This window comes from Felis catus, chromosome E3 (assembly GCF_018350175.1).
Source record: "Felis catus isolate Fca126 chromosome E3, F.catus_Fca126_mat1.0, whole genome shotgun sequence".
Classification (NCBI taxonomy): domain Eukaryota; kingdom Metazoa; phylum Chordata; class Mammalia; order Carnivora; family Felidae; genus Felis; species Felis catus.
Window position 1 is genome coordinate 37,352,845 of NC_058383.1, and position 13,631 is coordinate 37,366,475.

Here is a 13,631-nt window from a genome sequence, read left to right on the forward strand (position 1 = left end):
GATTCTGTGTCTCCCTCTGTCTGACCCTCCCCTGTTCATGCTCTGTCTCTCCCTGTCTCAAAAATAAATAAAATGTTAAAAAAAATTTAATAAAAAAATAATAATAAATAAGTAAACAGCAAACGCGAGGGGGTCAAGCAAAGGGGACACGATCAAGCTTAGGTTACGGTTCATACCCCTAACGCACACCGTTGCTGGAATGGAGCTGCAAAGCGAGCTCCCCAGTAGCCAAGGCAAAGAAATACTGCCAGTTACTGCCCCCAAAAGATAAAATCAGCACTACTGCTCAACTGAGGCCCTCAGGCCCAAGATACCTTTCTCCCAGCAGTCCCCAGACCTGAGATTCACACATGCGACACATATCACTGAGTATGAAGTATACTTACAACGGCTTTTAGTGTATCTACAGAGTTGTGTGACATGAGTGCGACCAGTTCTGGAACATCCTAATTACTCCCCAAAGAAACCCTGTACCCATTAGCGATGGCCCCTCGTTTCCCCCCAAACCCTCAGGTGTAGGCAACCACTGATCCCGTTCATGTCTGTGGATTTGCCTGTTTAGGATACTTCATATAAATGGAGTCACATCCTCTGTTGCCTTTGGTGTTTGGCTTTCACTTAGCACCATGTTTTCAAGGTTCATGGGTTATACCATGAATCAGGGCTTCATTTCTTTTTATGGCTGAATAATATCTCATTGTGCCCACTGTACAGAGAGACCACAATTTGTTTATCCATTCACCCGCTGGCTATTGTGAGTAATGCTTCTTTGAACATTTCTGTATGAGCTTTTGCGTGGACCTGTTTTCATTTCTGTTGGCTACAGGGGTTGGAAGTGCTGGGTTGTATAGGACTCTATATCTAACTTTCTGAGAAATTGCCAGACTGCTTTCCATGGGGAGACTTTTGAATTTTTAAGGTGTTCGTTCCAGGGGCAGCTGACTGGCTGGCTCAGTCAGTAGAGCGTCCAACCCTTGATTTCAGCTCAGGTCATGATCTCACAGTTTGAGTTCTAGCCCCACATCAGGCTCTGCGTTGACAGTGTGAAACCACTTGGGATCCTCTCTCTCTCTCTCTCTCTCTCTCTCTCTCTCTCTGCCCCTTCCCTGCTCACATGCTCACACACTCTCTCTCTCTCAAAATAAATAAACTTTCTGAAAAAGGATTTAAAAACTTGTACGTGTATGTTCACAGAAGCATTATTCATAATAGTCAAAGGTAGAGACAACCCGAGTGTCCATCAACAGATGAATGAATAAACAGAATGTGGTCTATCCGGCTGATGGAATATTGTTCAACCATGATAAAGAATGGGGAGTCTGATCCATAAATGAACCTTGAAACCATGATGCTAAGGTCAAGAAGCCAGTCACAAAAGGTCACAGGATGTATGATTCCACTTACATGAAATGTCCAGAATAGGCAAAGCCACAGAGACAGAAAGTAGCCCAGGGGTTGGCAGGGACTGGGGGCAGGGCGGGCTGGAAAGTGTCTGTATAAATGGGCACAGGCTTCTTTGTGGGGGATGGAAATATCTAAATAGGTGAGGTGTTTGCACAACACTATAAATGTACTGAATGCCACGGATTTAGTCACTTCAAATGGTTAATTTTAGGTTGTGTGAGTTCTGCCACAATTAAAAATACAGGAAGAAAAGAAAAAGCACTTAAAACAAAAATTTACAAAGCTTTCTATTAGGAAGAAATCGAAACACCCAGAAAAGTGAAAAGACCAGAATCATTAACCCCCATACACCCACCATCCGGAGTTCATCATTCTTAACAGATTGCCACATCTGCCTTATTCTTTTGATGGGGTATCTTTTGAAAACTTACAAAGACCATGACACCTCACTCAGGAATACTGTCATACTCGTGAGGACATTTTCCTACGTGATACCCAATGCATGAACAGTAATTCCTGACTGTTCTCATTCCCAGCCCTTTTGTAGACTTGGCTCAGTTGAACCAGGACACAAGCCAGGACTCCTCATGGACTGCACTGGGTTGTTTTGTCTCTGGAGACACTTTTCATCTAGAACAGTCTCTCTGTCTCCACTTTTTTTCCCACCCTATCATTGAATTACTGAAGAAAAATAGGTCAGTTGTTCTGTAGATGACCATAGTTCCTCCGGCTGCAATTCTGCATTGATTTGTGTGATTTTTAAGACAAATGTGTTTCCAGGGGCGCCTGGGTGGCTCAGTCGGTTAAGCGTCCGACTTTGGCTCTGGTCATGATCTCACGGTCCGTGAGTTCGAGCCCTGTATCAGGCTCTGTGCTGTCAGCCTGGAACCCAGAGCCTGCTTCGGATTCTATGTCTCTCTCTCTCTCTCTTTCTGCCACTGCCCTGCTCGCGCTCTCTCTCTCTCAAAAACAAATAAATAAACATTTGGAAAAAAAAGAAAGACAAGGGCATCTCCATGAGAAACACATCCCATATCTGTTTTGATTGTTGTTATATCCCCAGTGACAAGCGTCATATGTGCCCAGCGCATAGCTGATGAATGAACAAATCCTTGTTTTGTAGATGAGAAATCTGAGGCTCAGCGAGGTCGTAGCACTCGGGGCACACTGCTGCTCAGAGGGGCTGCCTGATTCTGAGCCCACGCTCTCCTGGCCATACCAGTAGCCCCTGCTCCAGGAACCACACAGAAGTATAACTGTTGGTCTGACTGTGCCTGTCTCTCTACTAGATGGTACAAATCAAGGCAGGGGCTGTGACTCGTTAGCAACATTTATCACAGGTGGTCAGTAAAGGATGCATGGATAAATAAATTATCAGCAGACACCCCACCCCATCCCACCCTGCCCCCTTGCTTGCCCAGGCATGAGAGTATGGCAGTCAGTCTCCAAGATCGTCCCTGCTCACACCCTTTCACAAGGGGTAGGGCTGGCCTGTGGAATGAGGCTACTACAGAGATGATGCGCCGTGGCTAAGTCATAGAAGCTGACGGAGCTTTCATTGCGCTCTCCTGGGCCACCCGCCCTGGGGACGTTGGCTGCCACTCTGTGAGAAGTCCGTGTGGTGAGGGCGTGAGGTGTCTCGCCAACAGCATCTCGACTGCAGCCTCATGGGAGACCCCGAGTCACTCAATTAAGCCACTCCCCAATTCCTGACCCTCGGCAACTGTACAGCGTTTGTCGTTTCAAGCTGTCACATTTCAGGGTCACTTGTTACACAGCAGGAGGCGACTGCTAAGGGGTACTCACCTTGGTGCTCAGGTCCTTGCTCAGCTTCTCCGCAGTCTTCTTCCAGTCATTCTCGTGGGTCACGACCCTGAAGAGCATGCTCTGAATCATCTCATTCAGCTCCATCGCCACTGTCTCCAGGTCAGCTCGGCTCGCCTTGCCTGCCAGGGTGCTCCTGTCGGCTTTCTGGGGACAGAGGGGACTCAGGGCGGCAGCGATGCTGGGGTGGCAGAAGAAGGAAGCTGGAGGGGGGCGGGATCAGACCACTCTGGTCCGTGTTTTCGAGTTTGGGACCCTGAACGCCTGGCCTTGGCTGAAATTCAACCTCGGGGTCTAATTGGCTCAGACACAGCTATCAGGTGTAAGCCAAGGTTTTCCCGTGATGGAGAAGCTGCTGCCTGATTTTTAAGCGCAAGTAACAAACCGTCATTCACCCTGAGTCACTGAAAATAGGAGTTGATGGGACAACTTTGGGGAAGCTTCCCCAGCCCTTCTATATGATACAGGTGGAAGGAACCTGGGAGGCTCTCTGCCTGGTCTCGTCTTGTCTAGATGACTCCATTGCCCTGGGTGGGAGAGCTGGGCTCAGGATGCAGGGGTGGGAGGGGAGAGGAGTCTCTGATCACTCACCTCTTTCAGCTCCTGCTCCATCACACTTTTGTCCACCTTGTGCATTTCGAGGTTTTTAATTTGAGCATGGACAATCTAAAAAAAATTTTTTTTTACATTTATTTATTTTTGAGAGAAAGAGACAGAGCACAGTGGGGGAGGGGCAGAGAGAGAAGGAGACACAGAATCAAAGCAGGCTCCAGGCTCTGAGCCGTCAGCACAGAGCCTGACATGGGGCTCAAACTCATGAACTGTGAGATCTTGACCTGAGCCAAAGTTGGATGCTTAACCAACTGAGCCATCGGGGTGCCCTGAACCTAATTCTAATAAATGCCAAGTTCCACCAAGTCCACCTTCCCCAAAGATGGGTCCCAAAGTCTAGAATGGGAAATGCAGGTGTGGAAGGAAGGTCCTGTTTTGGCCTCAAGTCATTGCTTCCTCTAACCCCACATCAGCAGGGATCCCTGACCTTTTGGAGTCATCAGGCCTGATGTTAATATTTAGATCTCCACTTGGCTCTTTCTAATTAAAATCTGGAAATAAAGAGGAGTGATTAGCTGGGACCTTCTAACTTCTGCTAGGATCACCTGTGTACTGAGTTGATTAATGTCCTCCCCAAAATTTGTGCCTGCCCAGAACCCATGAACGTGGCCTTGTTTGGAAATAGGGTCTTTGCAGATGTAATTGGTTAAGATGAGGTGATACCTGGGGTGCCTGGGTGGCTCCGATGGTTGAGCATCCGACTTCAGCTCAGGTCATGATCTCACTGCTTGTGAGTTCAAGCCCCCATCAGGCTCTGTGCTGACAGCTCAGAACCTGGAGCCTGCTTCGGATTCTGTGTCTCCCTCCCTCTCGGCCCCTCCTGTGCTCACACACTGTCTCTCTTTCTCTCTCAAAGATAAAATAATAAAACATTAAAAAAAAAAAAAAGATGAGACGATACTGGATCAGGGCAGGCCCTAAATCCATTGACTGGTGTCCTTATAAAGACGTGACGTGAAGACAGACACATAGAGGGAAGAGGCCATGTGACGACAGAGGCAGAGACTGGAGTGATGTGACTACAAGACAAGGAACCCCTGGAGTCACCAGAAACTGGTCGAGGCAAGGATCCTCAGTCTGAGCAAGGCCCTGCCAACACCTTGCATTCTGGCTTTTGGCCTCCAGGGCTGTGACAGAATACGTACCTAGCGTTTCAAGCTACCCAGTTTGCGATCATTTGTTACAGCAGCCACAGAAAACGAATACACCCAGTAAGTGGTATACTCACTGGCCGTCTTTTCGGTCTCCTCCTGCACCGAGCCACAACTCAGAATATGATGGTCTCTTCCAGGAGTGGTTCTGGAATGCAGCCTCTGGCTTATAAAAGACACTCATCCACTTGCAAAAGGCAAATCACGTTTTCTACAAAGCCCGTGAGAAAGAGTTCTGCCCCCACTTTGTTCTCGCTTGGTTCTCAGTGGAAAACTCTCGGAGAGACGCACAGCAAGGGGATGGAAACATCTCCCTCATGCTTGCGTGGTGGCGGTGTGGCTGCATGAACAAGGCAGACGTGGACTGAGCTCTTAGACTTAAGACGTGGGCATTTTGGGGCGCCCGGGTGGCTCAGTCGGTTAAGCGTCCGACTTCGGCTCAAGCCATGATCTCCTGGTTCAGGAGTTCAAGCCCCACATGGGGCTCGGCACCAGTGGTGTGGAGCCCGCTTGGGATTCTCTCTCCCCCTCTCTGCCACCTCCCCCATTCGTGCTCACTCTCCCTAAATAAACAAGCAAATAAATAAATAACAACTTGAAAAAAAAAAAAAGGAAATATTTAGCGAAGCATGTGTTGTATACTAAGTCTGCTCCAGGTCTTTCCAGGGTTAACTTTTATAAGCAACTAATTCCTGTTGGCACAGCGGCAGGAAGGACAAAGGCTGCCTTGTTCCATTTGGCACCGTTTGGTCAGGCCTTGTCCTCTGGAGTTTCCCTCAAGTGACAGCTACTTGGAGGCAGACACTGTGCACAGGGCAGGGCAGGGTGCTGGCCACTCAGCAGACGTGCCGAACGGACGGGCTCCGGTCTCCATCGATATGTCTGCAGGGCGTGGCGGCCCAGCCTCTCCGGAGGGCAGTGATAAGTAAGGGTCCAGAGTTGGCAGGAGATGAAGTCGTTCCTGACCTCGGTATTCGCAAAGGTCTGAGCCTGCAACCCCAGATACCCACCGCCCTCACTCGGGCTGGGAACTGGCTCCCTTTCCAGAAGTTCTTTTCCCCACCAAGTTGCCCTGTGTGTGTCCTAGCCTGGTACCTGCATGGGGGCGGGGAGGGGGGGCAGATGTGCCTTTTTCTTGCGCCCCCTACATCCTAGTGCACCCCACCAATAGCCCCCTGACTTGGATCAGAAGCCCCCATGGAAATTATATTGTGTGGTTCTGTTTGGGGTTTTGTCTCTTTCATTCTGGGGGAAGGTCCTGTCTTCCTGCTGGGAAGGACTTCGGGCCCTCCTCCAAAGCCTGGGGACACCTTGGAGACAAGGCATGGATGGGACTGGTCCTGAGGACCTTGGGGCCAGGGTCATCAGGCCAGTTGAGTCAGACTCTCCAGGCCCGTGGGAGAGGGTGTCCAAAGGGGCCCCTACTAGGTGCTTGGTGTCTGTCTGCACAATTGTCATGTCAGTAAACCTGCCATTCTGGGAAGACCCACCGGTGCTGAGCTGGGTTAGGGGAAATGTTATGAACCTAACAGTTGGTGCAAGAAATCCCCTCACTCATTCGCTGATGCCTTCAGCACATGTTGAGTGTTGGCTGTGCTCCAGGCACCTTTCCGGGGGCGGGTGACCCAGCGGTCAACAACACAGATGTTGCCCAGGCCCTCTTGCTTATATGTTTGGGGGCGGAGGTGGGGGGGACCAGATTTGTTGGTTTCAATTGAAGTGTAATTAATGCAAGATGAAATGCCAGTGCAGGGTCCCTGGTTCCCCTGCCTTGGGTGTAGCTGTGAACCCTTGAAAGGACGGTCCAAACATCCTAGTATGGAATCCTCCCCCTACCTCCCCACCCAAACCCCCAGACTTGGGGTGCCTGGGTGGCTCAGTCAGTTGAGAAATCTGAATTTGGCTCAGGTTATGATCTCACAGTCCATGAGTTCCAGCCCTGGGTCGGGTTCTTTGCTGTCAGTGCAGAGCCTGCTTCGGATCCTCAGTTCCCCTCTCTCCCTGCCCCTCTCCATCTCTTGTGTGCATGCTCTTTCTCTGTCTCAAAAATAAAAAATAAAATATTTAAGAAAACCAAACAGACCTTCAAGTCACCCAGGCGAGTCTGGAGCTTTTCCACTGCCCTGTCCAGCACGAGGTGGTGATCCTTTATTATCTCTATTTGGTGGCCCCAAATTCTTTCAAGTTCCTCCTCCTAAAAGGGGGGAGACACAGACATGAAGCCCTCGGCATCGAAGGTCACCATGGCAGGGAAGGGGCTTGAAGAATGTACCAGGCCAGTACCGAGAACCCTCGTTGGTGGGGGACCACATAGCCACGACCCACTGGGACTCCTGCACCTGTGAGGTCTGTCTCCTTTGCCCCACTCACTCCCCCAGGCCGCCTTTTAGCTACACAACAAATTCTGGTCCTGGGTCAGCAACTCAGCTGTCAGCCTGCCTCAAGCCACCAACCCCTAGTGTCTTTCTGCCCCGGGGCACTGACCTTCATCCTGGATCTCTGGAGGTTCCCAATCTTTTCCTGCAGTACATCCACTGTTGTGCCGAGCTTAGAAGAGGCTCCCAGATTAGCTGAGGGCAAAGGAGGGGGTGGCTGTTAGGGGCAGAGATGGGGAAAGACCCTTCATCTAGGGCTCCACTTGCTTCTGCCAGGAGACGTCCGAGGTGGCACTGACCACCAGAAAGATACTGTGAGCCTGGGGCCTTCCAGGTCATTTACCTTTTCTAGTAGTCATTCTTTTCTTTTTTTATTTTTAAGTTTATTTATTCATTGGGAGGGAGAGAGCGTGAAAAAGCGGGAGGGGGGGGGGCAGAGAGAGAGAGGGAGAGAATCCCAAGCAGGCTCTGTACTGTCAGTGCAAAGCCTGATGTGGGGCTTGAACTCATGAACCATGAGATCATAACTTGAGCTGAAGTCAGAGGCTTAACCGACTGAGCCACCCAGGCGCCCCGAGCAGCTACAGTCTTTAAAAAAAAATCTTAAAATGGGGCACCTGGGTGGTTCAGTCAGTTAAGCGTCTGACTTAGGCTCAGGTCATGATCTCATGGTTTGGGAGTTTGAGCCCTGAATTGGGCTCTGTGTTGATAGTGTAGAGCCTGCTCAGGACTCTGACTCTCTCTTCTCCCTCTCTCTGTCCCTCGTCCACTCTCTCTTTCTCAACATAAATAAACTGTATTTAAAAAAATTTTTTTTAATGTTTATTTTTGAGAGAGAGAGAGAGACAGAGCATGAGCAGGGGAGGGGCAGAGAGAGGGAGACACAGAATCCAAAGCAGGCTCTGAATTGTCAGCATAGAGCCCAACGTGGGGCTCAAACTCACGAACCTGAAGATTATGACCTGAGCCGAAGTTGGATGCTTAACTGACTGAGTCACCCAGGTGCCCCTAAATACATTAAAAAAAATATTAAAAGGAGCAGATAAAATTAATTTTGATATTTTATTTAACTCAATATATGATATAAAAGTATCATTTGAATATATGATACAAAATTATTGAGATGTTTTACATTCCTGTTTTCATCAAGGTTTTAATATCTGACATGCACTTCACACTTGGAGTACACCTGCACTTGAACTTGCCCCATCTCAAGTGTCCAACAGCCACAAGTGCCTCCTGGTATTATATTAGACAGCACAGGCCTAGGGAGGCCTTTCTGGAGTTTATTCCAGTCTCAGAAAAGGCCCTGAGCTGGGATGCCTGGCTAGCTCAGTCAGCAGATCAAGTCAGACTCTGGATCTCAGGGTTATGAATTTGAGCCCCACATTGGGTATAGAAATTACTTCTTTTTTTTTTTTAATTAAAAAAAAATTTTAATTTATTTTTGAGAGAGACAGAGACAGACTGCAAGTGGCTTAGGGGTAGATAGAGAGAGAGACACAGAATCCAAAGCAGGCTCCAGGCTCTGAGCTATCAGTACAAAGCCCGACACGAGGCTCGAACTCACAAACCGTGAGATCATGACCTGAGCTGAAGTCAACGCTCAACCGACTGAGCCACCCAGGCACCCCAGAGATTACTTTAAAAAAAATCTTCAAATAGGATAGGGCGACAGGCCTCACAGTGGGTCCTCTGAGCCAGCAGCATCAGAATCAGATGCTAGGGGGCACCTGGGTGGCTCAGTCAGTTAAGCATCCAACTTGGGCTTGGGTCATGATCTCACAATTCCATAAGGGGCTCTCTGCTCTTAGAGCAGAGCCCACTTCAGATCCTCAGTCCCCTCCCTTTCTCTGCCCCTCCCCTGCTTCTTGTGCTGTGCACACAAATGCTCTCTTTCTCTCTCGCTCGCTCAAAAACAAATAAACATTAAAAAAAAAAAAATCAGCTGCTGGAATGGGTCAGAAATGCAAATTCTTGGGCCCTGCTCAGACCACTGAGTCAGAAACCCCAGGGGTGGGGCCCAGCAGTCTGTGCTTTAACAAGTCTCCTGGGGATGCTGAGGGAACCACAAGGTTGAGAAGCAGTAAATGAGGCTACCCTGCCCTCCAGTCCCCTCAGTGAGCCTCTGTCCAGCACGGGCGTAAAATGGGAGCACAAATCTACAGGTACCACTGCCACCCACAGAGTTTCTGTGGTCTTTAAGGACACATTTGTTTGCCTGGCAGTGGCTCCTAACCTCAAACTGACCACTTCATCTGGGGCCTGTTCTGTGCTCTCGGACATTCTGGCTGATCCAGACTTATCAACACATCGTACAGTAGTGCTGTATCACATGGGCTGTCGAAAGGAAGTTTTCCAGAGTAAGTGTGATGTGGGATTCTCCTTCTTCGGGGCCAACTTTAGACCCTAACCACCCCTCTCCCCTATGATAAGACCTCACTGTACATTCATGGTAAAAGAATAGACCAATAAGAGGCTAATGCTGAAGCCAAAGGAAAGAATGGCTAACGGTTAATACGGATTTTGCTGCGGGAGCTAAATGAAGGCGATGAGGGACTTCTCGGAGGCCACTGGGAGGGCCTGAGCCCCTGCCACCTCCCCCGGAGCCAGGCAGAGCCTACCTAGATAAGTCAAGCGCTGCTGAAGGCTGGACGACAGCTGTGCAAAATCTTCTTTCAGGGAGTCGTGTCTAATGGGCATCTGGGCTATGTGGCCCATGGAGTACCTGACAGCCTCCTTCTTGTCCTCGGTGGTCACGGCATTCTGGGCAGCCAGCATGGCCTGGGACAAGGCCTTACCGGGGGAGATGCTGGCAGCAGAGTATGGGGGATAGAAGTCTTCGCTGTACCCCTGCAAGTCTTCTGCCTTGGTGTCCTCAGCCAAGGACACAGAGGCCAAGGCCCCACGGGAAGATCCCGCGCCCAGGATGTCTGCAAAAACCCCTAGGGGCCCAGATGCAGCCACGGATGTTGCTATGGTGGCCAACTTGGTGGCCGGGGCATTTTTGATGGCCTTGGTGGCGGCCTCAGCTTGCCGGGCTGCCAATGTGGCGGCCTTTGCGTAGGAGGCGGCGGCGGCAGCCGCAATGGTGGCGGTGGTCTTCAACCGCTGAAGGGAAGATGGGGGAGCCTTGGGGGGTGCTGCTTTGGGGTCCTCAGCCCTGGGGGTCCTGGCCTGAGGAGCTGGCATGTCGTGGGATAAATATTCTTCTTGATTTTCTGAGACAGCCGGCAGCAGATGTACCTGTGCGTGGCTGGACTGTGACCACAGTGGACAGGGCCAAGCGGAGCCAAACTCCGTGGCTGGTGGGGGGGCCCTGAATCCCTGGGACTGTGCAGGCAGGAGGCCTGATGGGTCTGGGCCAAGCTGCAAGGAGCCCGAGACCCCGGAAGGCCAACTGCTAGCTCTGGACCAGCCTCTGGGAAGACGCCAGCCTGCTGGTGGTGTGGGCTGAAACCCTGGGGCAGGTGCAGGCCCAGACACAGCCTCAGGGGCAAGGGCGGCCCCAGGTCTGAGGGCAGGCCCAGGTGCTAGTAGGAATCCAGGTGTCAGACTAGGCCCCACCACAGGCCCTGGTGCAGGAGTGGGCTTAGGCTGTGGCCTCCGCGTGGGCCCAGGCGGAGGCTCGGGCGCAGACCCAGGCTCGGGCCCAGGCCCAGGCTCGGGCGCAGACCCAGGCTCGGGCCCAGGCCCAGGCTCGGGCGCAGGCCCAGGCTCGGGCGCAGACCCAGGCTCGGACTCAGGCTCAGGCTCGGGCGCAGATCCGGGCTCGGGCACTTGAGGCTGCCCTGGCCCCTGGGCCCCGGCGAGTAGAACAGCTTGGGCAGATTCCTCCTCCTGTAGCTCCTCCAGGATTTCGTAATGCCAGGCAGACTCCGGTAACCTGGGGCGCTCGGTGACCCCTGAGACCGGGACACGACGAACAGCTTCAGGGTACTCCGTGGTCTGGGGATGATCTGTCTTTGGGGGCTGATCCACAATCTGCAACAGCTCCGAATCATCAAACCGTAGTGAACTGGTTCCTTGTGTTAAAGTTCCCTGTGGACAGGGGTGAGGCTGGCCAGGGCTGCTCCAGGCCAGCTCAGCGGTCCCCCTGCCCGCTCCTGCACCCTCAGCTGCTGCCCCTCCGTTTCCCCCTTCACTCACGGGGCTGAACATGGCTTCATGGAGGCTGCTCCAGAGCACCATGTCCTCAGCTTTGGGGATGGTGAGGATCTTGCTCTGGAGAGAAACCTGGGGGACAGGGTTGGGAATGATGGGCGAGGCCCTCAGGTGGCTCCTTGGTCCATACTTGCCTTTCCTGATTGTGTTCTCCTCCTTACCCCTCCCCCCCCAGCCCCCTGGGCCTGGAGGTCAGGGGACTCAGGAGGGAGGACAGCACCGAGGCCCTCACCACTTTCCGCTGCAGCACACTTATCTTCTGGGTCTGTCCTCTCAGATCCTCCAAGAAAGTATCCATTCTTTCTGGGTGCATCTGTCAAATGAGCCAAGTCTGTGGGCCTGCAGGTTCTGGTCCTGGCCCTGCTTCTCCCACAGCTCAAAGACAAGGACTTAGCTCTAGGTGACAGAATTGGAGAAGGAAGAACAGATCCCAAAGCAAGTGCTTCCCGGGGAGTGGGAAACGGGTAGAAGAGGGTTCCCTGGGAAAATAAGTTTGGAAAATGCTGGGCTTAAAAGGATTCGATGGGTTTCTGTACTGCAGAACTTCTCAGAGCCTTTAATGGGCAAAAGTACATTAAGAATCTCCAAGAGGTAGGCTGAGGAGGCATTTATTTTTCTCCATAGATTGGTCAAAGAAATCTTTTTAGCGCTTCGTGATGCCCTTTCTTCTCAGATGGGAGCTACTCAGACTGAGTTTTCACAGGTGCCATAACAATCAAATGTGTACAGTGACCTGTGAGTTGGGAATAATACACTAAACCATGCTATCTGGGGGCAAGTCGTAAAACCTCAGTCACAATACCAGCCTGCAGGAGTGGAGACCTGGCCTCTGAGCCCAGCTCTGACTCACCAGCTGTGACCTCATGCTTCAGGGATGCTGTGTCCTTCCACATCATGGTAAGGAGTTAGTATACACCTGGATTGATGTCCTTGTGACTCCAAGGGGAGATAGACTGTATGCCTATGCTAGGTTTATTCCACTTTGCAGCATGGACAGAGCTTTATAGAATAGGAAAAGCTGTAATCTTCCTGCTAAGTTGGTGGAATATAAGCCTGGAGTTACCAAGACTTAGGGAGTACCTGTCTGAGAATGAAGCCAGTCCAGAGAAGAGCATCAGTGACAGATGTTGATGTGGCATGAGCACTTAGATCTGGTTGTACCTGAAGGCAACTCTGGACATTTTAGTAAATGAGACACTACATTCTCTTATTTTGCCTAAGCCAGGATGAACTAGGTTTCTGTAACTTACAAATGGTCTCCTAACACAGCAGAGCGAGGAGCATGGTGGGAGACACAGACAGTTTAGTGGCACGGGCTAGGTGGGAGCCATGAAGAGTTTAGTGGGATGGGCTAAGTGGATGGTCAATGTCAAACCCCTTCTCCTGCTCTCAGGGCTGTGTTCTTTGACTAAGAACAGGCTCCCTAGATTTACCTTGTCCCCCCCAACCATCTGAGGTCCAAGCAGCATGGCCAGACAGCATGGAGGATGCTAGAGAGGGTCTACCTTTTCAAGTATGTCCTTTAGTTTGTCCATATCCTTTCTGAGAGTTTCAGTGGAGACCTTGAGTGCATAAATGTCAGTGAGCAAATCCTGCAGAATCTTCATGGACTGAAGGGGAAGAAGAGGGGAAAATGTGAAGTTGGGTGTGGCTGGGGGGAAAGGTATGTAAAGTGCAGAAGCTCTTTGGTGATGCCCATGGTCTAAGAAGTCCTCTTGGCTCTACCAAGGCCCAGGCTGGAACATACTCAGAGGCTAGCATATGACACCAAAGTCAACAGTGCTGAGCTCCCAGGTGGTCCGGGTGGGAAGGAGGCAACTCTATATTTCAATGTATTCAGTAACCAGGAGTCCCTCATTAGGAAGCATCTCATGCCTTTTGGTGGGACATCAGCAAGGGAGTTATGATTGGATATACATTTTAAAAGGGTCCCTCTGGCTGCATGTGTAGATTGGCTCCCGGAGGTAAGGGAGAAAGCCAGAGGACCAGTGAGGAAACTTCCAGGCAAGAGCTGATGGGAACAGTGAGTGCTGGGATCATAGCTCAGCTCCATCACTCATTGGGGCTGTTATTGCATGCTTCCAGGTTTTAGGATCCTCAA

The 13,631-nt window shown here is 51.0% G+C and overlaps 1 protein-coding gene across 10 annotated transcripts in view; it reads right to left on the minus strand.

The window, feature by feature from the left end:
- The window catches only part of CE3H16orf96 (chromosome E3 C16orf96 homolog), a 55,425-nt gene that overhangs the window by 15,739 nt on the left and 26,055 nt on the right, over positions 1 to 13,631 (minus strand). For 9 of the 10 annotated variants that reach the window (XM_019821010.3, XM_019821007.3, XM_003998986.6 and 6 more), the window contains 8 exons: positions 13,036 to 13,140; positions 11,763 to 11,843; positions 11,516 to 11,602; positions 9,991 to 11,407; positions 7,476 to 7,561; positions 7,075 to 7,185; positions 3,820 to 3,894; positions 3,211 to 3,375 (listed from right to left, as the gene is read on the minus strand). In XM_019821010.3, the coding sequence (XP_019676569.3) occupies positions 3,211 to 3,375; positions 3,820 to 3,894; positions 7,075 to 7,185; positions 7,476 to 7,561; positions 9,991 to 11,407; positions 11,516 to 11,602; positions 11,763 to 11,843; positions 13,036 to 13,140 (2,127 nt within the window). The remainder of the gene's footprint in view (positions 1 to 3,210; positions 3,376 to 3,819; positions 3,895 to 7,074; positions 7,186 to 7,475; positions 7,562 to 9,990; positions 11,408 to 11,515; positions 11,603 to 11,762; positions 11,844 to 13,035; positions 13,141 to 13,631) is intronic. The other variant, XM_045048174.1, reaches the window with a different exon arrangement.